General features: G+C 47.5%; 11 protein-coding genes across 11 annotated transcripts; 5 read left to right on the plus strand and 6 right to left on the minus strand.

The window, feature by feature from the left end:
- Positions 1 to 358: 358 nt before the first annotated feature.
- FPRO_15777 (uncharacterized protein) lies at positions 359 to 2,108 on the plus strand (the record flags this gene model as incomplete). Its single annotated transcript, XM_031219866.1, has 4 exons — positions 359 to 687; positions 748 to 1,321; positions 1,377 to 1,862; positions 1,917 to 2,108. 4 exons carry the CDS (start codon positions 359 to 361, stop codon positions 2,106 to 2,108), a joined length of 1,581 nt encoding a protein of 526 aa, XP_031085582.1.
- Positions 2,109 to 2,502: 394 nt separating this feature from the next.
- On the minus strand, positions 2,503 to 3,267 carry FPRO_15776 (uncharacterized protein; the record flags this gene model as incomplete). The annotated part of the gene is made up of 1 exon (XM_031219867.1): positions 2,503 to 3,267. The coding sequence occupies one exon, from the start codon at positions 3,265 to 3,267 to the stop codon at positions 2,503 to 2,505; it is 765 nt and encodes a 254-aa protein (XP_031085583.1).
- Positions 3,268 to 5,009: 1,742 nt separating this feature from the next.
- On the minus strand, positions 5,010 to 6,756 carry FPRO_15775 (uncharacterized protein; the record flags this gene model as incomplete). Its single annotated transcript, XM_031219868.1, has 5 exons — positions 5,010 to 5,184; positions 5,239 to 5,405; positions 5,468 to 5,547; positions 5,618 to 6,632; positions 6,682 to 6,756. 5 exons carry the CDS (start codon positions 6,754 to 6,756, stop codon positions 5,010 to 5,012), a joined length of 1,512 nt encoding a protein of 503 aa, XP_031085584.1.
- A 1,792-nt stretch (positions 6,757 to 8,548) lies between these two features.
- Positions 8,549 to 9,649, plus strand: FPRO_15774 (uncharacterized protein; the record flags this gene model as incomplete). Its single annotated transcript, XM_031219869.1, has 1 exon — positions 8,549 to 9,649. One exon carries the CDS (start codon positions 8,549 to 8,551, stop codon positions 9,647 to 9,649), a length of 1,101 nt encoding a protein of 366 aa, XP_031085585.1.
- A 550-nt stretch (positions 9,650 to 10,199) lies between these two features.
- FPRO_15773 (uncharacterized protein) lies at positions 10,200 to 12,502 on the minus strand (the record flags this gene model as incomplete). Its single annotated transcript, XM_031219871.1, has 8 exons — positions 10,200 to 10,712; positions 10,800 to 11,063; positions 11,124 to 11,322; positions 11,373 to 11,494; positions 11,559 to 11,609; positions 11,678 to 12,228; positions 12,287 to 12,335; positions 12,392 to 12,502. The coding sequence occupies 8 exons, from the start codon at positions 12,500 to 12,502 to the stop codon at positions 10,200 to 10,202; spliced, it is 1,860 nt and encodes a 619-aa protein (XP_031085586.1).
- Positions 12,503 to 12,867: 365 nt separating this feature from the next.
- On the plus strand, positions 12,868 to 14,632 carry FPRO_15772 (uncharacterized protein; the record flags this gene model as incomplete). The annotated part of the gene is made up of 3 exons (XM_031219872.1): positions 12,868 to 13,006; positions 13,064 to 14,137; positions 14,205 to 14,632. The coding sequence occupies 3 exons, from the start codon at positions 12,868 to 12,870 to the stop codon at positions 14,630 to 14,632; spliced, it is 1,641 nt and encodes a 546-aa protein (XP_031085587.1).
- A 300-nt stretch (positions 14,633 to 14,932) lies between these two features.
- On the minus strand, positions 14,933 to 16,553 carry FPRO_15771 (uncharacterized protein; the record flags this gene model as incomplete). The annotated part of the gene is made up of 4 exons (XM_031219873.1): positions 14,933 to 15,373; positions 15,434 to 15,526; positions 15,582 to 16,302; positions 16,351 to 16,553. The coding sequence occupies 4 exons, from the start codon at positions 16,551 to 16,553 to the stop codon at positions 14,933 to 14,935; spliced, it is 1,458 nt and encodes a 485-aa protein (XP_031085588.1).
- A 654-nt stretch (positions 16,554 to 17,207) lies between these two features.
- On the plus strand, positions 17,208 to 18,110 carry FPRO_15770 (uncharacterized protein; the record flags this gene model as incomplete). Its single annotated transcript, XM_031219874.1, has 1 exon — positions 17,208 to 18,110. One exon carries the CDS (start codon positions 17,208 to 17,210, stop codon positions 18,108 to 18,110), a length of 903 nt encoding a protein of 300 aa, XP_031085589.1.
- A 180-nt stretch (positions 18,111 to 18,290) lies between these two features.
- On the minus strand, positions 18,291 to 20,414 carry FPRO_15769 (uncharacterized protein; the record flags this gene model as incomplete). Its single annotated transcript, XM_031219875.1, has 3 exons — positions 18,291 to 18,418; positions 18,464 to 20,262; positions 20,335 to 20,414. 3 exons carry the CDS (start codon positions 20,412 to 20,414, stop codon positions 18,291 to 18,293), a joined length of 2,007 nt encoding a protein of 668 aa, XP_031085590.1.
- Positions 20,415 to 20,944: 530 nt separating this feature from the next.
- Positions 20,945 to 23,364, minus strand: FPRO_15768 (uncharacterized protein; the record flags this gene model as incomplete). Its single annotated transcript, XM_031219876.1, has 5 exons — positions 20,945 to 21,862; positions 21,918 to 22,435; positions 22,486 to 22,968; positions 23,018 to 23,127; positions 23,174 to 23,364. The coding sequence occupies 5 exons, from the start codon at positions 23,362 to 23,364 to the stop codon at positions 20,945 to 20,947; spliced, it is 2,220 nt and encodes a 739-aa protein (XP_031085591.1).
- Positions 23,365 to 23,831: 467 nt separating this feature from the next.
- FPRO_15767 (uncharacterized protein) lies at positions 23,832 to 24,825 on the plus strand (the record flags this gene model as incomplete). The annotated part of the gene is made up of 3 exons (XM_031219877.1): positions 23,832 to 23,926; positions 23,986 to 24,365; positions 24,431 to 24,825. 3 exons carry the CDS (start codon positions 23,832 to 23,834, stop codon positions 24,823 to 24,825), a joined length of 870 nt encoding a protein of 289 aa, XP_031085592.1.
- Positions 24,826 to 25,083: the final 258 nt, after the last annotated feature.

The raw sequence follows: 25,083 nt of genomic DNA on the forward strand, positions 1-25,083 counted from the left end.
TGGGGTGCTTATCAAACCAACCTCGGTTCAAATTGTGAGTCTAAATCTATTTATACAATGGACTATTCCGAGGTTTAAAGGACGCTTTTATGTGCATACATCGTCGAAATGGATACTAACTGCAGACAACAAGCTGGGCTTGCGTGCGAGGAATGCCGAAGGCGAAAGTCAAAGTGCGATCGTGGTCGTCCAGTCTGTGGAGGTTGTCTCGAATCAGGAGTTGAATGTGTTTTCGTGGAACAAAGGCCAAAACGAGGGCCTAAAAAGGGACAGCTAAGAGAGTTGAAGTCGAGAATCGGTCTGGGTCCCTTTATTTGTCTCAAATCAACATCAGTTTCTAACATGATAGACAACAGCCATGCTAGAGCAGCAATTGGCCAGCCAGTCAGAAATCGAGGTTGCAGATATTGCCTACTCTCATTCTCATAGCCATAGCAACAGTACCGAGGCAGCATCGGCCACTCCGTTGGAAGAGATGGAATGGACAATGCAGTTCGATCTGTCACAGTCAGCCTGGACTGAACATCTAGAATTGATATCAGATCCTAATCTGGACCCTAATTTGGACCCCAACTGGCAGGACTATACTTCGGTCTCACGAGATGTCGAAGCAGCACCTCAACAGATCCAAACATCGGATGACTTATCAACAGCCAAGGACTTACCTTCGTTGATTCAGTTTGACTTGTAAGTTCAAACCCCTGGCAAAAGGCTTCGATTTCAAGATATTCTGAAAACTGACATAAGAGTTCTGTTTCATCGATTAAGAGATCAGCTATATTTTGATAGGGTGCACCCACTCTTCCCCATGGTCCACAAGCGACGTTATTTGTCATGGACTAAACTAAAGGATCCTTATCCAGCTCGCCAATGTTTGAGAATGGCTATGAGAGCACTTGCCGCGTCCATGTCATCACAGTTCCGGTCTCGTGGAGAGGACTTGTATCTCAAAGCGAGACAAATGGCGGAGGATCTCGAGGCCAGCGAATTAGGTTTGCCTTGGACAGATGCCGCTATCAGTATTGAGCAGACGCAGGCATGGCTTCTTCTTGCGCATTACGAACTTTTGGCACCTCACATATATCCAGTACAAGCAACAGCTCGTCGGGCTTTTCGTTTGGTGTATCTCTCGCGGTTACATTGCTGTGATCAGCAAGAGCAGTCTACAGTGGGTAGCTCGAACTCCTCACAAGCCTCAGCGCCAACTCGAGTAGATTTCCCAACCCTCGAGGAGAAGAGACGGACTTTCTGGGTTGCTTTCTGCTTAGACCGATGCTTGATCGCATGTGGAGAATCTCTACCAGCCATTCAGGATGAAATTGTTAGTTTGAACTTCTTTATTGCCAACCCTCCATCTCAAATGCTCATTTCGGTAGATCTCAGTTCGTCTTCCATGCCCAGAAAAGAACTTTCAGAACGGAGATGAGGTCAAAATGGGCTTCGCAGACGAGGCACTCAAGTACACAAAGCTGGATGCGACATCGCGTTTCGCCGAATTTGTCACTAGTACAGCTCTCTTTGGACGCTGCATCATGCAGAAGCACCTACCGAAAAGCGGACCATCGTTAGAAAAAGAAACCGCGTCTTTCTGGAAAAGGCACGATTGGCTGGCATCAGCTGCAAAAAGGCAAGTTGACCTATTATCCAACAATGCAACGGATCTGGATGACGAACCAATGGCCATCGTGACTCTGATGGTGATGTACGGTTCCATTATAGCCCTGGCAAAGGCGAGCAAAGAAATGCCTCGTCAGACACAGGAAGAGCAGTTAGCTTCAGAGGCATATAATGAGTCTGCCAATGAGGCTGCAGCTAAAATGGCCGATGTATCCAACCTCATTACAACCTCTGCTTGCTTCAAGGTAATCGTCTCACTTCATCCTCTCTATAAGCCAAGCTGTTGTTAATTGATCCAGGCCCACCCATACCTCCCCTTACTACTCACCTTGGCCATCTCGTATCTCACTATCAACCTGAATTCTGGTAGGGATCCTTCAGTCTGCAGCCTAACAGAATCTGCCAGGACTCAGTTGAGCGGAGCCTTAGAGAGCTTTCTAGAGATTCACAGTCAGGCAAAACAATTTGTAGAAAGGCTTACGGGAAAATAGATGAAATATTAATAAACAGTCAATCCTTAGTGATATGGACACAGACTTATAATAAGTAGATTAAATGTATTTGGTATAGTTTATACTTCCTCAAAGACTTAAGACCTCCCTTTAAGATAAAATAATTTCACACTCCTAAGTTGGGGCCTTAGCAAGATAAACAGTACGTTCTTCACATCCAGAAGTCACTTACTGAGAATGTCTTAATATATATAAGACTTTTATTAATATACTAAGTGATTTTAATAGATTGGCTGACATTACTAAAGAGGTCGATCTTAGGATGAATTTAAAACATTGAAACTAAATAGTATTGTTATTAGCTACCATCGCGTAATCTAGGGTGCATTGCTCTTCCTTCTTTCTAATTGTAAGGAGGCTATGGTAACATAAACTAGAACCTTTCAGCTGTCAACATGTACATTTTCAACTTCTCAGCTTGTCCCGATTTCCAAGGAACCAGGGTTGTCGTGACGGTGTACCCTTTTGCCTCCAGAAATTTCTGCATAGCTTCAAGTTGTCCATCAGGACTCCACAACTCCATGACAATGTTCTTAACTGACAACAAGTGGTCTTCATCAAGCCCCTTGATGACGTTCAACTCCCCTCCTTCGATATCGATCTTCAGTAAATCGACTTTCGTAATGTCGCCCCGATCTCTCAGGAATTCGGAAAGTCTTCTAACGGAAACCGGCGCTTGTCGTGCATTCTCTCTCATTCTATCTGCAATTTCATTACTGACTTTGTCGGCGATAAGATCCAGCAATTCTTCCCCTCCGTCGCTGCAAATTGTTGAGAAGGCAGGGGTATTAGGGAAGAAGGTTAACATCTTCGTTTCGTTCTTGGATCCAAGAGCACACTCGTGAAGCTCTACACCTGATAATTTGTGTAGTGACATGTTGTGGTTAAAGATGGAGCCGCTTTCTCTAGCGGGCTCAAAAGCCAGCACCTGTGCCTCTGGATAGTTTTTCTTGGCGAAAAGAGTATACAACCCAATGTTAGCGCCCGCATCGATGATAACGGGCTTTCCAGATAGTTTCACTGTATCATAACATCGCTGAGTGAAAATCTCGTCAAAGATCCAACGAGCTTCCTCTTCCCCTTGGTGGTAGAATGAAATACCATCGGGGGTCTCGAGAAGTTGAAGTGGGGTTGTCATTGTGTTGAGATGTTGAGTGAATGAAAATAATCTTAAATCTTACTGTGGTGAATACAGGGTAGGGATTTAGACCTGTAGTGAGAATTGTAGGAGAGCTCATGACAGATATAAGAGTATATAGATATATAACATATCGACTTAAATTGCAAAGGCCATATCATTGCTTAACTCTTTTCAAAGTGGAAGAGAACAATTTGCTTACTGTAAATATAAAGTCCGATAAATTCACCCTGGTAAAAACCAATCTGCAATTTATATAGGGTTAGTCCGATGGGGTCAAATTAGTCCGACACATTTGCTGTACTTTGTAATGGTTGCTATGTAGATAAGCAAAACAAGTCTTCTCTTTATTGACTATTATTTGTTATATGTAAACGATAAACCATGGCTCTGTGAAGCAGAGTCGAGGAAATTAATAAACCGTTCAGTCAGGCCCCAAAATGCCTGAAGTAGTGAGTAAGGGACTGGCCCGTTTTTTATAAATAGTGTTATGTGTGACTTACCTAATTTAGTCTAGCTTGGTTTCGTCCCGTTTAACTTCATTTAGTTAAGCTTGGGTTAGTTTAGTTTTCCTTGGATATAGGTATCTTGTGCAACTATGCCTAATTAATACAAACTGGTAACTAACCCGTCTCCACCCCGTATTAGAGTAGACTAACGCTCGTAATAATTTAAGTCATTTAACTTAATTTAAGTCTAACCCCCTAACTTACAAATTAGAAAAAAGGCCATAAGTTAAGTCTACCTAGGTCCTAACTTATAAGTGAGTAAGTCAGTATAGTAAAATTAATAATATATAAGTACCTTTTATGTTTTATTTTTAAGGAAATGCTATAGACTTATGGTAGGTCTTTTTATCTTATCTTATCTTAGCGAATGAGTTAGCTAAAAATCGGGCCTCCAGGGCATATACTAACCTTTTAGGATAGATCCCACTTTAGTCAAGTCCCTTAACTCAATTCAAGTCTAATTGGCTAGATTCAACTCAATCCAATTTGACCCCCCTGCAAGTCAAGCCAATCAAAAAGTCGGCTTAAATTAAATTGTTGCGGGCGTTGGAGTAGACATCCTGCTTTTATCCCTCCAAGCAGTATTTACAATTTTTGTTAAGCCCTCTCTATCGTGATAATTTACTTACGCTGACGACAGCGCAAAAGGACATTTCCTACTCTTATCGATCTTTCCTCAAGATACTTAGCTGCACGTCCTGGATACCTTGCTTATCTCCGATAGTTTAATAGTATCTTCATGAAATCACATCTCCATAATCCATGGAAGCGGGTATCGATGCTGTGGCTCGGCTACTCTAAGTCCTGTGAGGCCGCCATCTTTCTAATCTATTATTTCTTTCAATACCGAATCTGTTTCTTCGTTACCATTAATTTCCGTATAGGCAGGAACCCAGTTGATCTCGACACTGAAGCCTGGTAACCGAAGGCCATATACCCAACTTGTTATCTTTTCTAAATAGGTGTATGTTTTCCTGTAGGCCTAGCCGTTCCATAATAGCGATATGGTTATCAGTAGGAATTGTAACTTCTCTTTCTGTGATATTGGGACTGCACCCATGCTGCCATTTGTATTTCGTAATCATCAGCAAGATTCAGCTTATGATGGATAAGTTTCTGACCATCATTGCCATAAATAAGTCGAGAAGGATTACGATTGATGTGAATGAGCTCAGCCTGATACTAAGCTGCTGCTCTCACCCTCAATTCATATTCAAGTTTAAGCTAGCTTATCTAACTTATTTCTAGGCTCCCTCGGACAACCTCCGTCATCCGGACATGCATTTCTGGCTTCTCATGGAGGAAGTAAACCTTTTGCACGATCCAGTCTTTGCTTTGTGGCAAAAGTTCGAGATCAAACCTCCAAAGCAGTCGGGTCAATAACAGTCGCATTTCAGCATAGGCAAAGCTGTACCCCAGTTAGCTGACCAAGTTAAATTTTGCCCAGGCCATCTTGACTAACCTTTTACCAATGCAGTCTCGAGGCCCGGCAGAGAAAGGCTGTAGCACATCCCTGTTATCACTGGCATATTTCGTGTCGCCTAACCAGCGTTCTGGAATGAACTTTCGCGGGTCTTTGAAGTTGTAAGCCGATAAGTATGCAGACTGATGAGGGACAGAAACTGAAGTCTAGAGCCAAAGCTGTTAGTTTCCATCTTGAAATACTGAAGAGTGACTCTGATCTGACTTACATTTTCAGGGATCCAATATCCTTCGATACTCTTGCCCCCAGGTGGTGTAATTCTCGCGAGACCGGTAGCAGATGGTGGGTCTAATTGACGAATTAATACGGAACTAATACGAAACTCCGAAGCTGTAGAATTTCTCCCCATGTGACTTACATATGCGAAGGCCTTCGTTGAGAACAGCTAGTAGATACTGAAGCTGATTTACACGAGGTAGAGTGATCTCGTCCTCGGATGTGAATGTAGATCGAATCTCATCAACTAGCGTCTTATACTTGTCAGGATTGGTTAGTAAATAGTATGTTGTGCCGCTCAGGAGCGACGCTGTTGTTTCGCCGCCGGCAGCAATAAGTAGGCTTGCATTTTCGAGGATCTCAGCCTTTGACATGCCCGTCCCATCGTCATGACGAAGGATATAAGACATGATATCGGGACTCTTGGTATCTCCGGTGTTTAAACGAGTTGATGCCGCACGGTCAACAAATTGCAAGTCATTCTTCAAAGTTTCGTCCTGGTGTGTTGGGATCAGCCAAAGGATCCATTGAACGAATCCTAAGCGAGCAATGACTGTTATAAAAGAAAATGGCTTCAGACTTGAAAGGATGAGCGTAATCCAAGGGTGATAATGGCCGGTATCAATGCATCCGAATGGTTGACCAAGGGAGAGATGGCCCATGACATCAAAGGTAACGTAATTGAACCACGCCACCATGTCAACATCAGTACCTGCCCTCTGGCACAGCTTTGAAATGAATTTATCAGCATATTGCTTCAGGATGCTCTCATGATCGCGGAGGGCCTTTATCGAAAATGCGTAAGCCAGATGGCGACGTATGCGCTTATGATCTTCATGGCCAGCAGTTACAATGTCCTTAACTGGGTTGCCGTGCCTATACATTCGCAAGTCCTTATCGAAAGGTGCGAAACCGCCTGCCTTGGAGCCGTAAATAATCTTAACTGCATTGGCAGTAATGAAGGATATATCATTAGGGGCGAATCTCACGACAGGACCGTATTGATCATGTAGCTTGTTAAGCTTGTCCAGCCAGCTCCCTTGGGTAACATGGTAGAAGTAGGGAATTTGAGTAACAGCGTATAGTTTGGGGCCTGGGACCTTGGCAAGTGGGTGTATATAGGCGTAGTAGATTGCTGTAATGAGAAGATAAAAGACCTAGACAAGTGTAAGGAATGATGTGATAGTGAACCAAGCCAGGGCTTACCAAGATCGCCAGTAAGGATGCCAGTTTGTTATTGAAAGCAAGTATAAAGGCGAGTTCAATTTGGGATAGATCCATTTTTATAGAAATAAAAATTTCCAATAAAAGAACGAAGGCTGATTTATAAATTCATTAAGATTGAAGCGTCTAAAAGATAGAACGCGTGAATTAAATACCTTTGTATCTTAATATGCTTATAAATGCTAAAGGGACTTAAAGGTTTAAGGCACTTTTATTGTTATTTGCACTATAATATAATAATATTAAATCTCCTAAGACCTTTTCTCCGTACTTATATAGCATTGGAGTATGAATAAGAGTTTAAATTATTACAATATAGGCTATAATATGTTAAAGCTTTCTCTCTTCTTAAGGCGATGTTAAGGCGGGAGAAATAATCTCCGGTGTATTTATACTCTTTGTACTACAGGCTCTGGTAAAATGCATGCAGGATACTCTATCTTTGCTTCTCCTGCCACACTGACCTGAAAGGCTGTTAGATCTCACAGAATTCGAAGCAATCGGAGGAGATCGCCCTTCTATGTAAGATACTGCACTCAGAGTGTAATTTCCAGAGCGGCTGCCAGTCTTCAGCACCTTCGTGGCCAGCGAGGTCAAAAGTCCAATTGGTCACGCCATGAGCCTCGCTCATTACATCGCACGGGCCGCTTTGTCCGTTGTTACTGTTATCTAGCTTGGCTGCGTTTTACTCATACGTATCGCACCCTCCCGCTTTGTCCTTAGCTAGCCTTGTAAAAAATATCGCTCAGCTATTATCAACACAATAAAGATCAGAGCGAGCGATTGAAAGCCTAGCTCATGTCGGCGACTTTGACTGCTACCAATACTGTTGTCCAGAACTCTCAATCACAGATATGCGTACGCGGCACAATTAAACTCCGCCAGGACCATGCTGTCCCTGTCCCTGTAGTGGCGCGGGGAAACAGTGACATATTCATATTCAGTGGCGCTAAACACGGCTTATAAGCGGGAATAACGCCTGTCTCTTACCCTCTTACCCTACATTTCTTAGCTGGGGTGAAGTAATCTGTACGGAGTGTGAAAGCGAAACAGCGACTTGTCAAGGCATAAGCAGACTCTATCAAATATTTATCTATTTTTGCTTTCATATATAATATGGTAATAGAGCTTTACCACTTCTCTACTTTGAAGCGCAATATAAGGGTTCTCGGGCTAGACCGATTTAGCCGCTCATTGAAGCAACGTTATGATTATTCCAGTAACAGGGTGGGACTGAGCTTCTTCAGACATGTCTGAAGCAGGTTCAGCCCGTGAAAAGAATTGCTTGGTGGCGTATTTACATGTGAAGTAGATCCCTCTCATGTTGGTCGACATGGTACGATCGAAAACTTTTATTTGCGAGCTGTTTGACATATCGCATCGCTGGAACATAGACTCACCGTCCAGCTAGCTAAGCCTCTAACGGACCCATTCACGATCGCCAGGTCTGTAGCTGTGAATTAGACTGCTAGGCCGCATAGGCTAACTTGTGCAGCTCGCTTGGACACGATGGTAAGTTGAGCTGTCACATGGGCCCTATCAAGCATAAAGCAAATGTCCCTAGCAGGGTCACAAGACTCTGGCAGGTTTGCCGGTGCTGGTTTCTTCCGGCCATCTCCCCCGTACGTATTCTTCCGATCTTGTAATCCGTCGTATTCTTCCGACTTGGGATGAGTCACGAGAGCCACCAACATGGCTTAGGGTATTTCCACCTAGATTGCATTACTTGCTTTTATATCTATAAGAATGAGATGAGATAATGTGAAATGCGTCATCAAATTCAAGGATCCATCACAACATTATCCAGCCTTTTTAAATCCTTACACGTATCTTCATTTCAGGAATCACCATGAGCATTGCATCGTCTCCAGTCATTGTCATAGGCGGTGGAATTGTCGGTGCCTCCATTGCCTGGCACTTGGCCAGGGAGAAGAAGGATGTCATTCTAATTGCAGAGACAATTGGAGGCGTAGCAACACCGAACTCATTTTGCTGGCTTAACGCAGCTGGCGCAACGCAGAAATTCTACTACGACTTCCGACGTCGCTCCATGGCACGATGGGCTGAAATGGGCAAAGAGCTCCCGGATCTTCCGATTCGTTGGGGTGGCGTCTTGGTCTGTGATAGGACTCCTGAAGAGCGCCAAGAGTTCTATGAATGTCAGCGTCACTGGGGTACAAATGTTACGCGGATGGAAGAGACCGAGCTTGTTGTATCCGAGCCTCAGATCGACGAGGCGCAGTTCTCTTTGGTCAAATGGGGCCTTTATGTCCCTGAGGAGGGAACCATCGAAGCAAACGTCGCCGCGGCGAAGCTGATCGCTCACGCACAATCACTTGGCACCAAAGTGCTTGAGACGAGTGTTACTGGGTTTTTGAAGAACGAACATGGTCGAGTCTCGGGTGTAGTAACGGGCTCTAGGCACTTGCGTGGCAGCCACGTTGTTCTCGCTGCTGGTCTTGGGAGTGTTCCATTATTGGCAACCGAGAATATCAGACTTCCTTTGAGTGATCGAAAGGGTCTCCTTGTCAATACAGCTCCGACTGAAAAGCGGTATCTCAATACCTTGCTCCGCTTACCTGGCTTGCATATGCGCCAGACCCTTGATGGACACATTGTCTTCGGTGCGTCCTTCGCCGGTGGACAGCCCGGTGACAATCCGCAAGCAACAGCAGAAGACCTCTTCAGCCAAGTGCAAAAGGCGTTCAAGAATGGAGATCAACTCGAGTTTAGCCATTACACTATTGGTGTGCGACCTGAGCCGGAGGATGGCTATCCTATTCTCGGTTCCACGGGTTTAGAAGGGCTTGACCTGGCTGTGATGCACTCTGGTGTGACGAATGCCGCACTGGTTGGTGAGCTCCTAGCCAAGAAGATTGTCTTTGATATTGATGATCCAATGCTCGGGGATTATCGGTTGGATCGGTTTAAGGATGATGCAAAACTTTAAGCTCTATAAGTCTTACAATTCTATAAGCTACATATTGAAACCGAACCTGATTAAAACGCTCGTAAATTGGTTTAGAGTTGAATATGAATTAACATGCTTTAAATCTCATATATATCAGTAGAGCCTCCATATATTGGAATATCATGGGGGCAGAAATAGTAAATCAGCAAGATTGACAAGATTTTACACGCAAGATCGCTACGGTAGAGTGCAATGAATGTGCCGCTGTGCCACAATCACCGTAGAGTGTTTTACGGCAGGATCCGAGGGCTATTCGAAATACACAATCAACTAGTTTGGCTTTGTCAAATGACCATTCGGAAGAATACGATGGGTTATTAGTGTCACCGACTGTAGTAGCAAATCCTCTTCATTCCCGCAAACATGAATAAGTCGTTCCGAGTGGCCGGTAGGAATAGAGTGACGTAACATTCTTGAACGTCTATATCTAGAAATCTTTGGCGTCGGTTAATTCCAAAAAAATTGATCTCAGCATTTTCACTGGAGAATTCTAGCCATGGTGGAACAAGAATACAACTTGTGTTTCTCATCACGGATCGATCTGCGTTGTAAAATCGCCAATGAAGCCTTCCAAAAGCCCATCAACGCCTTCTAGAACTCCAGAATTTGCCATGTCATTCATCCAGTGCCCCCATGTGTCCGGGATCTGGTCCGTAGTTTGAGCTTCACTTGGAGGAGGCCAAGACGGCTGCACGGTGCAGTTCTTTCTAAACAGCTTTGCGATAACTCGGCTCGCCAGAGCCTCAAACGTATCGCGGTATGGCGCTGCAGCTTGCCAGCCCTCAGCAATCGCCACCAACACCATTGTGCAGTCTGTACACGTCTTGCTGACATCTTCCGGTCGAATCGACTCCCATGCTGCCGGTGATGTCCATAGGCAGTGCAAATAGGTCAATCCTGCTAAGAATAGGCAGTGTAGAGTGCCCCATGTGTACCTTATAGAAGTGCCTATGTATAGTCGACGATAGGTTTGGCAAATGTTTCTCGACGCCTCGATGCAGTCCTCAAAGACCTTGTTGAGGCATTCTTTATACTCTCTAAGCTGACTCCTGTAGAGTAGAAGTATTGTGTGGCTGTAGTTTGTTTCATACCATGCTCTTTTGGCAAAGATAGACAGGTCGTCACTTACATGGCCACGTGCTTCGGGAGCACTTGCCAACCACGTATCCAGATCTACTCTTAGCTGTTGGATTCGAGCATGATATGTGTGATCCTCAATGCTTAGGCGTATGGTGTCTGAAAGCAGTGACGTATGTATACGGGCCCAGATGTAACGTAGCTTAAAGACGTGGATAGCGGTAGACATCCCTGTTGGTGACTGGCTGGAACGGCTCCTTGCTGGCCCCAAGATATCTGTCTGTGGGATAGCAGAATCATCCACATCTGACGGGAACTATAAATGTAAGATGAGCATGAGGAGAGAATGAATTATTGGAGATTAGATGTATCCTACCTCGGCATCAATTTCTTGAGGCGGAATGCCCAAAGGTCGTCCTAGCCGAACCGCAACAGTGCAGTCTATCCCTTGAGCAACCCAGAAAACCCTCTTTCGCATCTCTCGTTGGAGCGTGTTTGCGGCTGGTGCAAACTGCTTGACCCCGCGGTGATAACCTAACTCAATGCACTGCCGTAGCGCCAGGCCAGAGACTTTCCTAACACTAGTATCAGTATGTTCTAGTTTGGGGAACCTGAAGAGTCCTACCATAAGGATGGTCCTTCTAGGGAGCGAAGAGAGTACATAGCATAGCATAGTAGAGCTTGGATAGATTCAATATTATCCTTAGATAATACATCGGCATATAATTGAGCAGCGATGTAGAGTTGCTGTTACAGGAAAGAAAGTTAACCCCCGCTTGACCGGCTTGAGGGAGAAGGAATCATGACTTACGCCAGCTAAGGATTGAGTGCTTGGTGTGAGTAACGCAGCAACGGCATATACCTGGAGCGTAAGAGACTTCTCAGTAATAAAGTTTAAGGATTTACGACGAACAAGACGCTATAACCTACCATGTTAAGAAAGAATAACGGCGTGAAAGGGAGCCCAGTCTCAGTAAAGTCTGGTGACGCATCATACAGCATTGCCTCCCAAGTTCTAAATGTCGGTTCATGTAAGAATGGATACTGGGGATGTATGTGTTTGAAGTAAGCATCGCTTAGCTTAACGGCAACTTCATAGTCTGGTAGCAAGCATGGAGACGGCGAGCTGCGCCTATCGCTTAATTGGGTAAGCTCGGGCGCCGTTGGGAGGTTACTGCTGAGGGAAAGGCTAATGATTCGAGAGAAGGCGAAAGATGATGATGATCCTAGGTACTGCGGCTCTGTCTGGCTGGCGCGGAAGTCCAGCATGCCCACTCTGGACGACAAGTCGCTGGCCCCATCTCGACCCTCGGGTGTACGAGGGATTGACGACGTGCTCTCACCGTTGCTTCCTTCAGCTGGAGTGGATTGAGGAGGAGTAATGTGATCATTACCCTGGAGGCCAGCAACGCGTCCCTCAAGCATCTCAAGATAATTTCGAGGTCGTGACTTTTTGGTCTGTGGATCCAAGACCAGGCAAGCTGTTTTGACCGTCTAGTTAGCTGCTCTATTATCGCCAGGTCTTGCGAAAACGCTCACTTATGCCCAGACGCTCGCAATTACTACAAGAAGGGGTTCTATCATCGCACTACAGCACTTCAGCATCACTATAGCCATCACCAATGCAACCAAAGTTGGTCATACCTTGAGTTTCTTATCTTTGCAGTGGATGCAAGCCTGATGTGCTCTGCTGCCAGGGACGCGGCGTCGCCTGAAAGGCCCAGTTCGCCGGCTTCTGTTTGCGATTTGCTGCATCTCAACCCAAATAAGAAATTTGATGGGCTGAATGTGTTTGGTCTAGCATTTGAGGAGGGAGGTATGGCCGAAGTTGAGTGTCAGTGTTAATCCGGACGCTTCCGGACGATGTGTACATTTCGAGCTATTTTGGTCGCTTCCGATTGGCGCTCGTATTCTTCCGGGTCTTCCTCGGCAGGGTAGACTTGGCTTATCAAGTAGCGGCTCCTTGCCGATCAGATTGTCAGACAAGCAAGAAGCTGTAATTTGAGATGAAGGAGATAAAGATGCGGACTATCAGGGTATAATAGATCTCCATGATGCCTGAAATCTCAATATCATTTTCTCCAACCACCTCACCAATATCGTCTCATACATCATAAGCCATGGCCATCACCAAGATCTTTACTGAGTCAGTTCTCGCAAGATATGTTCGAACCATCAAGGCAACTCCACGGGATTTAATCGTCAATCGAACCCTTCTCTTCTCCTGCGCAGTCTATGCTCTAGCCGGCCTTCCGACAAGTAAGTTGTACCGTCTTGAAATCGCTCTTGCATGTTGATGAGGCTAACAATATCAAGCCTGGGACCAAGGATCATCTTCTGTTGTCCCATCGCTCCCAGGCTTCCAAAAGCAATTCCACATCGAGTCAGGTGCCAAAGCCGATGATATCCAAAACTTCATCTCGATTATCTATATCGGGTATGCCATTGGTGCGGCATTGTCATTCCTTATCAACGACCGCATAGGCCGTCGCTGGTCGTTTCGTTTCTACACGGCTATCTGGATCGTCGGTCAAGTCATCGCTACTCTTGCGCCTGGCTGGCCTGCCTTATATACAGCACGAATTATATCCGGTATCGGTATCGGCTCCTTGAGTGTCACTGGGCCGATGTCAATCGTCGAACTCGCACCCAGCGAGATTCGGGGCCTGCTCACAGCTTGGTACACAGTTGTAATGGGAGTCGCCCTGTTCACCTCAATTTTCTCCGTATATGGAATTTTCTTGCATATGCCCTTCAGCAAGCTGCAATACCAGATAGTCTGGTTCTTACCGGCTGTTTTTATGGCGTTGGCTATTGTCGCAAGCTTCTTCGTTAGTGAATCTCCCCGGTGGCTCATAATGGTTGGTAAGCGGGAAGAAGCTGTGGCTGTCCTGGTAGACCTACGACGTCTGCCAGCGAACCACCCTCGACTACAGAAGGAAATCAAGGACATCGAAGACTCTGTCACCGGAATAGGATCCAGCTTCGCCGGAATAGTCAAGGAGACGTTTACTGTTCCTTCTAACCTACGTCGCCTCCAACAAGCTCTGCTTTGCTACGCGTTGGCTCAACTCTCAGGTGCGAACTCAGTCACATCATATTTCATCCCTATTATGAGCATCATGGGCATACGAGGAGGTACATCCGAGAGTATGTTCTTGAGTGGCATGTATGGCTTCTCCAAGTTCATATTCAGTCTGGTTGCGTCGTTCTTCTTTATTGATGCCCTCGGAAGACGCCGATCTCTCTTCATCGGTATAACACTGCAACTTATCTCACATGTGTACATCGGAGTCTTCATCAAGTACCATCAGGAAGGTCCTGTATCCTCCTCTGCATCTCAAGCTGCTATTGCCGCTGTTTTCTTCCACGCTTTTGGGTATGCGGTCGGTACGTTCCCTAATCAATTTCTCTAATTAAAAGCCATAGGATGACAGTGACTGACCGTGCTCTGTAGGTCTATTTGTTCTTCCTTACATCTTTGGAGGAGAGCTCTGGCCCAACCGTCTTCGCTCTTTCGGCGGGGCTGTTAGCCAAACCTTCCACTGGCTCTTCATATACGCCGTCAAATACAGTATTCCTTCGCTCCTTAAGACAACTAATAACTGGGGAGCATTTCTCTTCTTTGCTGGTTGGTGCTTTCTTGCATTGATATACGTTTTCTTTATGGTTCCAGAGATCTCGGGCCTGAGTGTTGAAGAGATCGACTACCTGTTCAAAGGTTCTTGGTTTAATGCTTACAAGCGCGTTCGGCAACATCCTGTTATTGACAGCGTTGAGACTGGAAATTCCAAGGTTTCTACGGAATCAGGTGGTAAGAATCCAGCGACTGAGCTGAGTTTGGTCAAGGTAACTCTAGGCCGTGCCCCAGTTCCAGATAAGTAGGAAACAGTGTGAAATACTGTCATGGGTTGGAAGCGTTCGAATTGGCCACTATGATAGTGATAGAACGTGTAGAGAAAAAACATCTCGTCTCTCGGCTGGTTCTGCAGAGCTCAGAAATTTCCTACACGATAGCTTCTGTTCACCGAGAAACTCCTGGTCTTCATCAATACATAAGCGTTATGTGCTATAAGCTTCTTCTTATTTCTTATTATCTATTCGAAATAGTTGCCTAATCAACTATGTATCATATCACTAGCTCCTAAGTGGGCGTTGAAAGCCATAGTGCACCGTATCCTTTACTCATGGCTTCAATCGTCGGACAAGAACATGCATAACAATGTAAACGCAAACGCCAAAACCCAACATACCGGAAATAACGCCAAAGCCCATAAGATACTTCGGTGCATCATCAGAAGGGAACAGGTAGGCGCCATAGATTTGTGCAAGGTTACCCAGAGCGTTCATGAGCGCTAGCGCAACAGCTCGAACCTCGGCGTCCATAGACCCGAATGTTGAGGCTGCAAAGCTCAGTGATATAGCATTGGATGCCCACAGTCCTGCAGCCATGAGAACAAGTAGCGCATACCGGGCGGTAAAGTTGTAGACCACACAAACTGCAATTGATGTTATCATCGAGAAGCTGAGCCATCCGGCGATGATGAGGCCGCGGTAGTTCGAGATCCTGTCGGCGAAGTAGCCGCTGATGGCGGTACACACGAATGCAACAGCGTAAATGGGAACCTAATTTTAGACTGGTTAGCTTGGTCTCAACGTTTCCTCGGCCCTTGGATGTCCTCTTACCGTCATATATTGCGCTTGAACAGTGCTACTGTAGCCAAGGCCATGGACTAAAGTAGGATAAAAATAAGAAAGGGTCGAGGAACCGACAATGACCTGAATAGAGTCAGTACGTTTCAATGAACAAATTATTATCAGTGCAAAAGCATACCATGTAGCCAAAGATAAAACCCCAAGTCCGCCAATCTCGCAACGCAAGGACAAGCGACTGTATCTTGCCGACCTTTTCGCCCTGGCCCCTTACGGTAACACTATCCTCCTGGAGTCTAGCAATCGCGATCGCTCGCTCACGGTCTGTCAGGTGCTTGGTATTGACTGGGAAGTCAAGAAGCAAAAACGCGGCAATGATGGCCCAACCAATGGTAGCCACGCCCTCCACGATGAAAAGCCAGCGCCACCCCCGAATCCCATGGGCGCCCTCAAGGCCGCCGGTAATGGCGCCTGCGAGAAGGCCACCAAAGGCCCCGGACAAGATAGCAGCTGACATGAAGACTGCAAATCGCTTTGACTGCTCAGTTCGCTTGTACCAGGATGAAAGGATAAGTAGGATGCCTGGAGCAAAGCCTGATTCCATGACACCGACAAAGACTCGGAGGATGATGAGATGGTGGTAGCTCTGGACGACAGACATGATGCATGTGAGCACACCCCAGACAATCATGATGGCAGGAAGGTATAAAGACGGTCGGGTCCGAACCAAGATCATGTTGGACGGCGGTTCAAAGATAACATAACCAACTGACAATGTTAGCTGATTAGTCCTAGAGTGACGGGTGAGAAACTTACCGAAGAAGACGACGAGAATAATACTGTACTGGGACGAGGTGAGTTTAAGATCATCTGCCATGCCGGCGATCTTTGCGTTTCCGATGCTGGAACATGATTAGAGCCACTCGTGTCGTTACGTAAGGTTGACTCACTTGGTTCGGTCCATGTACGAGAGTAAGTACATGAGCCAAATATTCGGCAGGAGAAACATGTCGATCTTACGGACAAGTTTCTTCTCTTCCTCTGCGGTCCAGGTGACGGCTTGGGTTATTTCGACATGCTCGGTGACTTGACCGGGACCTTCGAGAAAGTCTTTCTGGTCGACAGCCTCGGTACTAGTCTTGGATGCTGCCATGTTGCCGGGTTTGAAACTATCATGGAAACCTAGGTGGTGCAAAGATGATCATCAATCAACTTATGTTCGATTGCTCGGGTGGTTGATTGCATTGGATCAAATTGAGGAGTTGTGGTGGCAATCGGCAAACTTATAGAACACAGCACACAATAAAAGTTGTGTTTGACCCAGTAACGGACATTGCCGTTGGAAAGACCATCCTCTGTGCGGGGACGGGAGACTAATTCCCCATGGGGTATGGGGGAGTCTAATCTCGTTACGGAAGTGATGGAGACGCCGAGACGGGTGATGCATGACGTCGAGGCGAAGGCTGGCCTCGAAGCGAACATGGATGGTGTCGTTACGAGGGCCTACCATGCCAAGGATGCGTGATGAATGTAACCTTGTTACCTCGTCTCGGTGGCCTCGCGTGCCAAGTCTTTTGAGACTATCCGTATCTTCATAGGGATGCTTGGCTGATCCATTGTTCCTGTGGCAAGATTTCCGTTCTACTCTACGCATAAGAACAAGACGCGTAGCGTTCCGCCTACTTGAACGAGTTCTATTTAGCCCCCTTCTACCACTCGAACAATAAAGATCATTTTCCATTACTTCCAGACAAGTTTATACGTTTTGAGCAACCCAGCTCCACATACAATAAACAAAATCTATACAATGTCTCCCAGCGCACTTGATACCCCTACCATTGTCCCTAGCAATGGGGACACCGCCCCATCCCCAATACCAATACCAGGCACACCTACCGAGACCTCACCGACATTTCTCAGCACCCAGCCAGGCCCTGACCACCACTGGAGAGTAACATTGAAGGACAAGGTCATCGCCATCACCGGCGCCAACAGGGGTATTGGTCTAGGCATCGCAGAGGTCTGTCTAGCCAACGAAGCTGCCGCCGTCTTTAGCCTGGACCTCTTCGAGCCCGGCGACGAGTTTCTCGCCCTTCAGGCCGCGAACACGAAGCGACTCGGCTATATACACTGCGATGTCACCTCCGAGGAGAGTATTACATCAGCTATCGATGCTATCATCTCCAAGCGAGGCGCCATCCATGGCCTCGTCGCCAACGCCGGTATGACGAAACACCGGCCGGCACTCGATTTTGACCGCACCCAGCTGGATAAGCTGTTCAACCTCAATGTATTCGGTGCATACTTCTGCGCTACGACTGTCGCACGGCGGTTCATTGAACTAGGCATCAAAGGCTCCATCGTCTTCACAGCATCTATGACCTCGTACCGTCCAAACCGCGCAGCGCCCTCGGCCCCGTACGGAGCCACCAAGGGCGCTGTACGTAATATGGCACATACGCTAGCCATGGAGTGGGCTAAACACGGCATCCGAGTTAATTCTATCTCGCCCGGCTTTGTTAAGACGGCTATGACTTACTTTGTAGACCAGGCGCCTGATTGGGATCTCAAGATGCAGTATTATGGTGGTATGCCGAGGCTGGCTGATCCGAAAGAACTCGGGGGTGCATATGTATACTTACTCTCTGACGGGGCTTCATACACGACTGGTATTGATATCCCGGTTGCTGGAATTGTCGGGGCATGGTGAGAGGTTAGAACTAGGGCCCATTGATAGATCTAGATTCATGCACGGTAACAATAAAAGAGTGAGATGGACCAATTTCCCCCGGTTTAACCAGATTTATCGGAATCTCTGTTTGAAGTTGCAGATGTAACCAGCTTGGACAACACCCTCAAGCCGGCTTTACAGTAGTCGTAGAACAGCATATTATTCTTGCCACATGCGCTTAAGATCCGCTACTATCCCTGCAGCAGGGAACTTGCTAATCTCCAACATCCTATCCAAAGTATCAAGGAGTGCAGCCTGCTTCTCTGGCATCTGCACGCACTGGCCGACTAGACCGGTCAGTCAGCGATTCATAACAGGGATGTGCCGCTTACCAGCAAATATAGCCTGGACATTGACAAAGGCCATCGCAGGCTCGCCCTTTTGGCAGGCATTTGCGATGCTGCAAACCATATGGAGGCTTTCGTTAAGGGCTTTTTGACGTTGACGGTATGCGTTGAGGCCGCCGGTTGAAGGCTGGTTCAGAAGTACGATGGCCTTGGAAAAGTGATACATCTGCATGGCACCGGCGTGGTTGGGCGGGTGAAACCATATGGGCTGGAACCTTGTCTGAGACTCGGAAGTTGAGGATGCCCGGTTCATGGTGTTGGGTTCCGTCGTGACCATGACTGGCTTGTACGAGTAAGGAAGGACACGGTACCAGTTTTCGAGGGCTTGAAGAAGTCTGTTACCATGCTCAATCTTCTGTTGTATGTCTTGACTAGGCGAGGTCTTGTCCAGAGCTGCAAACTCAACGCACTTGGCACATACGTAGACCATTCTCGTAGCAAGCTCGTCAGAATCGAGATCTTCGAGTCTCTTCTTAGGACGCCAGATAGTAAGGGTCGGTCTCCCCGCTCGGAACGCAGCCCAAATATCTTGTCTAAGCCACGCCCACCACACAGCTCGTCTCAGCCCGTCAACTGACTCGCCATCGTTGTCTTGAGAACGTTGGATCCAGAAAGCACCTCGTAGGTGGCGTTCCCAGTTGCCGCTTGTCGAAGTCCCACCAGCGTCAAACATTTCATATGTGCTGATCATTATAGCCGTGGCCAATATCTCGTGGGATTCTGCATACGACGGATAGAGTAGAGTCTGCGAAAGATACTGGAGGGTCTCGTAGTAGTACTGTGTGGCCATATGCGCAGGTATTTGACTCTGTTCTGCTTGTTGGCTACTGCCTGCAGTTTCCTCCGGCGACGATGAGCCTCCTTCGATCGAGGTTCCGCCATGGCTCTGTACCTGCCCTACTTTGACGCCAAGAGACATGTGTTTGGCTGCGACTGCAAGTATTGCCTTCAATAGCCCCGAGTTGCGTAGCGCGAGGTGAGGTACGACATTGGTAAAATGACGCTCTTGATCAAATAGATCGATTATGGGTCCAACGATCTCAGTGTAGTAACGAAAAAAGCGAAGGTCGGCCGGCGAGAGCTTGATGCTCTCCGAGGTGTTCCATGGTTTGTTGGCCGAGTCGTCATTAACCAAGGACACTCCGAGACCACTGCCGTTACGATCTTGTGTGTAGGATTCGGTATCGATAGATCTCGGGGCAGGTGACTGCCGGCGAGAGAGTGTGCTCTCGTCAAAGTTCCATCGTGGTTCGCCATTTGAAGCATTGTTTAATCGTTGGATTTGAGAGATGGCATCCTGCGCTAGGAGGTCGTACCATTCGAAGGGCGAGATGTTGAGGAGCGAGACCTGGCTCCTGGCTAACGGAGACGCAGCAAGGTCAAAGTCAATATTGGGTAAAATTCCATCACTACTTTTCTCTGACTGGTCGTCTTGGGGAATGTCGGGAATGTTGCGGGAGTCGTGGAGGTGGAATGTGACAGAAGGTTGGACTAGAACTTGGAAGTCATCCTGGTAGCTGGCTGTTCCCTCAATGCTGGGTGGGCCATTCTCAGCATCACATGTTTGGTGAGCCACGCTGAAGCCACCAGTTTCGCTGTTTTCTGTACAGGATGCTCCAGGGATTGCATCACCACGAACGTCGGCTGCTTCGGAGATGTCCTGACCCACTTGCACAATTCCACGTTGCGACTGGGCATAAGTGCATTCTCGAGCGGATTTGGAACACTGGATACAGCTGGGTTTGCCTTCGTCACACTTGACGCGTCTTCTTCTACACGTGAGACTGTAGGGTAGTGTCAGCGGTATTAAGGCCAAGGTTAGCTAATTGAGTGGGAGTAAGCAAATGAACACCTACCAGCCGGTTGAAGTTCTCAAGCCGCGAGCCCTGGACGGCCTATGGCGGCGAAATCGTCTGGAGTTGTTGTTTGTATCCATTGACAAACGATGGATTATGACAAACTGTCTGGGTCTCGTCTCGAGGGCATCAGCTCCATTTATTCATAAAACTTGGGACGAGTTGGGCATAGCGTTGAAGTTCCCCCGCATTTCTCCACTAACATAAACGAATTTCGATCTAAGTTACCATGGGATGGAGATCCAGAAACTAAGCATCCCGCCGTCCCCCAGTGTCACTGCTCATACTGCCTTGTCAATAAAATGTGATGACAAGGTTTAGGGAACTTTAGGATAACTTAGGCAGGTTTAGTATAGCCTTAGTGGGTCTTTAGATCACTGCTACTAGCTACCCAAATTTAGATCAGAACCTAGATGACGAGATCCCATGCTGCGAAGAGTCAAGATTATGATCCGATTCTTTGCTACCCGCTTGCACCTTTATAGTTTAGCGCAATAGGGCAAGGAAGACCGCCAGAGCTAAAGCAAAGACTTAAACCACTTTGCTATCTTTGTTCTTAACTACACAAGCGAAACAATCAAGCAGGATAACGAACAATAATGAACAACCCTTAATGCTCAAATCCAACTCCCAAGCTGCCATTGAGATCTCTAAAATCACCCCTCAGTATCTCAATCCCATCTCTCTTAACCTCATCCACCAGATTCCTGATCTTAGTTGCAATATTATGAGGCTGGAATCCAAAGTATTCGTAAGTCGCCCTGGATGGAAGGCTCTTTCCAAATCGCCTCATGGACATGGATGCATCAGCGTACCGCTCCCATCCATTCGCGGCATAAGCCTCAATGACCACGGTAGGCTTTCCGGAGCGAGGCTTTAGCACTGACTGCTTGTACTGTCGCGATTGCTGCTCAAAAAGTCTGGGGCAGGGAAACGAAACCACTCTTGACTTGATGCCGTGCTCCTTGAGAAGCACATCCTTAGCCTGCATCGTGAGACCCATCTCGGAACCGACTCCAATGAGCGTCACGTCGAAGTCGCCATCGTCGGCCTCGACAAAAACGTATGCGCCCATGCTCACGCCGTCCCGAGAAGAGTGTTGCGGGAACTGTGTCAGGTTCTGTCGTGACAGAGAGATGATGGTCGGTGTCTCAGTGGCCTGGATAGCAGCGATGAAAGCACCGGCCACCTCCTCAGAGTCGCATGGACGAATGTATAGGGTATTCGGCATGGCTCGGTAGAGAGCTGGTAGGGCGATTGGCTGATGCGTCGGTCCATCCTCGCCGGTACCAATGCTATCGTGGGTTGCGATGTGAATCTGCTGGAGTCCCTGGAGGGCTGCCATTCGAACGGCTGGGGCGGCATACAGATAAAACATGAAGAATGAACTCGTCATTGGGATGAAGGTGCCCTTGTTAAATACAGCGAGGCCGTTGGAGATGGCACACATGGCGTGCTCGCGGATGCCGTAGTGGATATAGCGGCCACTGTAGTTTCCGTTGAGACCGCAAGCGGTTCGCAGATCAGGCTACATGTGCGTTAGTAATTCTTCTCAATACTCTCTGTCCTTCTTTTGCACTCACCGATTGGAAGTCGACCTTGTTGTTGAAGGCCACATGGCACGAAGGAGTCAGGTCCGCGGTTCCAACCAAAAAGGATTTGATCCTCTCTCCAAGGATATTTGTTACAATACCTGCAGACTTTCGCGATGACGTGGGCTCAATTGGAAGCTCTGACCTGCTGGGGATGCACTTCGTCCAATCATCGGGCATCATCCCAGAGACACGAAGGCCGAATTCTGTCCCAAGCACGGGATCCTCTTTCTTGTATCTCTGAACGGTCTGGAGCCACTCGGCCTCGTAGGCATCGCCGCGGACACGAACATCTGCGAACAGGTCGTAGACATCTTGTGGGATGTGGAAATGCTCATTGGGGTCTAAGCCAAACGACTTCTTGATGTTGGCCACGTCGTCGACGCCGAGAGCTGCTCCATGTGTTTTTGCGTTACCCGCTGCGGTAGATCCGAAGCCGATAGTTGTTCGAATGTTGATAAAGGTCGGCTTATCACTTGATCGGGCCGCGATGAGGGCTTTGACGATGCCTGGATATCATGAGTTGGAGCGTATTCAAGGGGGACACTCGCAAACATACCAGCCACGTCTGAATCTCCGTCAAAGACATTCAGTACATTCCATCCGGTAGCCTCCATCTTTGCATTGATATCCTCAGTATTGGCAACATCAGCAGTGCCATCACAAGTAATTGAGTTGTTGTCATAAATAATGCAGAGGTTGTTAAGTCTCCAATGACCAGCGAGGGAGACTGCCTCTAGTCCAACACCTTCTTGTAGGCAGGCATCACCGATCATGCACCACGTCATGTTGTTCACTAACTCGAAGCCAGGCTTGTTATATGTCTCGGCAAGGTTTTTGGTTGCCATGGCGAGACCAACTGCGTTAGCGACTCCTTGGCCAAGGGGGCCCGTCGTAACCTCAACGCCCTCATTTTCGATTTCTGGATGGCCGGGGCAGAGGGAATCGGTCTTTGTCGAGTGGTATGACTTGAGCTGCTCGAGGGTCATGCTCTTAACACCGACAAGGTGCATGAACAGATATTGCCACAGACAGGCATGTCCTTGATCTTGGTCAGAGAGTCTCACTGCGAGTTGGTGGATATGACATACCATTGGACAGAACGAAGCGGTCACGGTTAAAGTACTCGCAATTGTTGGGAGAGTACCTCATGACGTACTTGTAGAGGGCAATACCAATGGCTGCCATACCCATAGCGGAGCTGAAGGGTCAGTGCCATGATCAAGATTATAGAAGCCATCACTTACCCAGGGTGTCCACCATTGAAATGCTGGCAAAGGTCCGCGATGAAAGCTCTAAAAACCTTCAGAACCCTGTCGTGCTTCTCTGGGTTCTCAAGTTCGAGGCGAGCAGTGCTAGTGCTGCCATTTTTGGGGAGGGACTTAACGAGAATCTTGTCAACAGCAGCCCTCTCGTTGAGTTCTAGCGTTGGAGCCATGATGTATCGGTGAGTGGGAATCGTTGTTTGATGATATTGAGATGATGTTGTGAATTTGGAGCTGGAAACTCATCGCCAGCTGCCGGCTTAGATATACTTAGACATTGTATCACGATCATTGTCTGACCAAGGCGAGCTGCCGTTGTGTAGTTGGTGACCAGATTCACGCACTTCGAGACGATCCCGAATTCAGTTCCAATAGGGCTTTCTGTTGCGGTATACGTGCGCGAGAAGGTAGCGAGCGTGAGCAGCGTGAAAGGAGATGACCTCGCTTCGAGGTGATGGTGCTCTCGTCTCGAGGACAGCCCCACCCTCGGCTTACGCTAGCCCGTATCGAGGATAAGCAGTATGGAAAGTATGGAAGCCCAGGGTCTTGATTCCCGTGAGTGTCATATTAAAAAGTAATAGGAGAATTTCGGTATCTAATCGTTCTTCCACTCATCCGTGAGCAAGAAGAAACAGCAGAAATGGATTCCTGGCCGGATGTTCAGAAGCAGAACCGCACCCTGCAGATCCTCCGCTCAGCGGCCGCGGGCAGGTATGGTGTCTTGGCTATAATTTGGTGGGTGCTCCTTATTCCGACTCAAATGAACTATTCTCATGCGCAATTTAATTGTTCAGTTACAACATCGAGCACCTGACAGCGCTAGTTCGCGCTGCCGAAGCCAAAAGATCACCCCTTATTCTTCTGCTCTTCCCTTCAACTGTCAAACAGCTCCCGACTTTGGCATGGGCAGCAGCAGCAGCAGTCAAGGCAGCAACAGTACCACTGTCGCTCCATCTAGACCATGCGCAGGACGAAGCGCAGATCCGAGAAATTGCTGCCACTTTGCCGTTTGACTCGATTATGGTGGATATGAGCCATTATGACCACGACGAGAACTTAGGAAAGACAAAGGTCTTGACGAGGACTTGCCATGATCACGGCATCGCTGTTGAGGCTGAAAGTGGTCGCATCAACGGGGGAGAAGAGGGGATTGCCGACACGGGATCTCTGGAGGGTAAGTAAAGCGACACCAAGCCAATACCTATACGAGGAAGCTGGATACTGATGGTTTATCATAAGCACTGTTCACCACGCCCAGAGTAGTTGAAGACTTTCTAGCAGCCGGAATCGACCTTCTTGCGCCGAGCATAGGTAACATACACGGCGACTACGGCCCAGCGGGTCCTCAACTCGATTTTGATCGTTTATCCAGCGTCAACACCCAGGTCAACAGTCGCGTGATAATGGCGCTCCACGGTACAAACGACTTTACGCCTGAGATTATGCAACGATGCATTCAGAGCGGTGCAGTTAAATTAAACATCAACAAGCTTATCCTAGAGGGTTGGAATACCTATGTCAGAGAGCATGCCCAAGAGCCACTGATGCAGCTCATGGATGGCGGTATGGCTGTGCTCCAAGCCGAGGTTGAGCGGTGGATGGATATCTGTGGAAGTAGCGGGAAAACACAGTAGGATATGGTGGTTTCTTTCCACGGCAAAAACAACATTATGAATCTAGCTCTTCGTACCCTGCATGCATGTCGGTGTGAGACTTGATCAATGAAGCCGATACTTTGAACCCCGCCAAACTCTATGCTGTCTCCCCGGCAATGATGGCATCGGCCAGATATGTCAGGGCCGAGGACCTTTAACGAATTAAAACTGCCTTAAAAGAGCCATCTCAGAGCTTATGAGGGGCAAAGTGCGGCGAATCTTTGACCCTTCTCACTC

This window comes from Fusarium proliferatum (assembly GCF_900067095.1).
Source record: "Fusarium proliferatum ET1 genome assembly, contig: FPRO_scaffold009, whole genome shotgun sequence".
In the NCBI taxonomy this organism is placed as follows: Eukaryota; Fungi; Ascomycota; class Sordariomycetes; order Hypocreales; family Nectriaceae; genus Fusarium; species Fusarium proliferatum.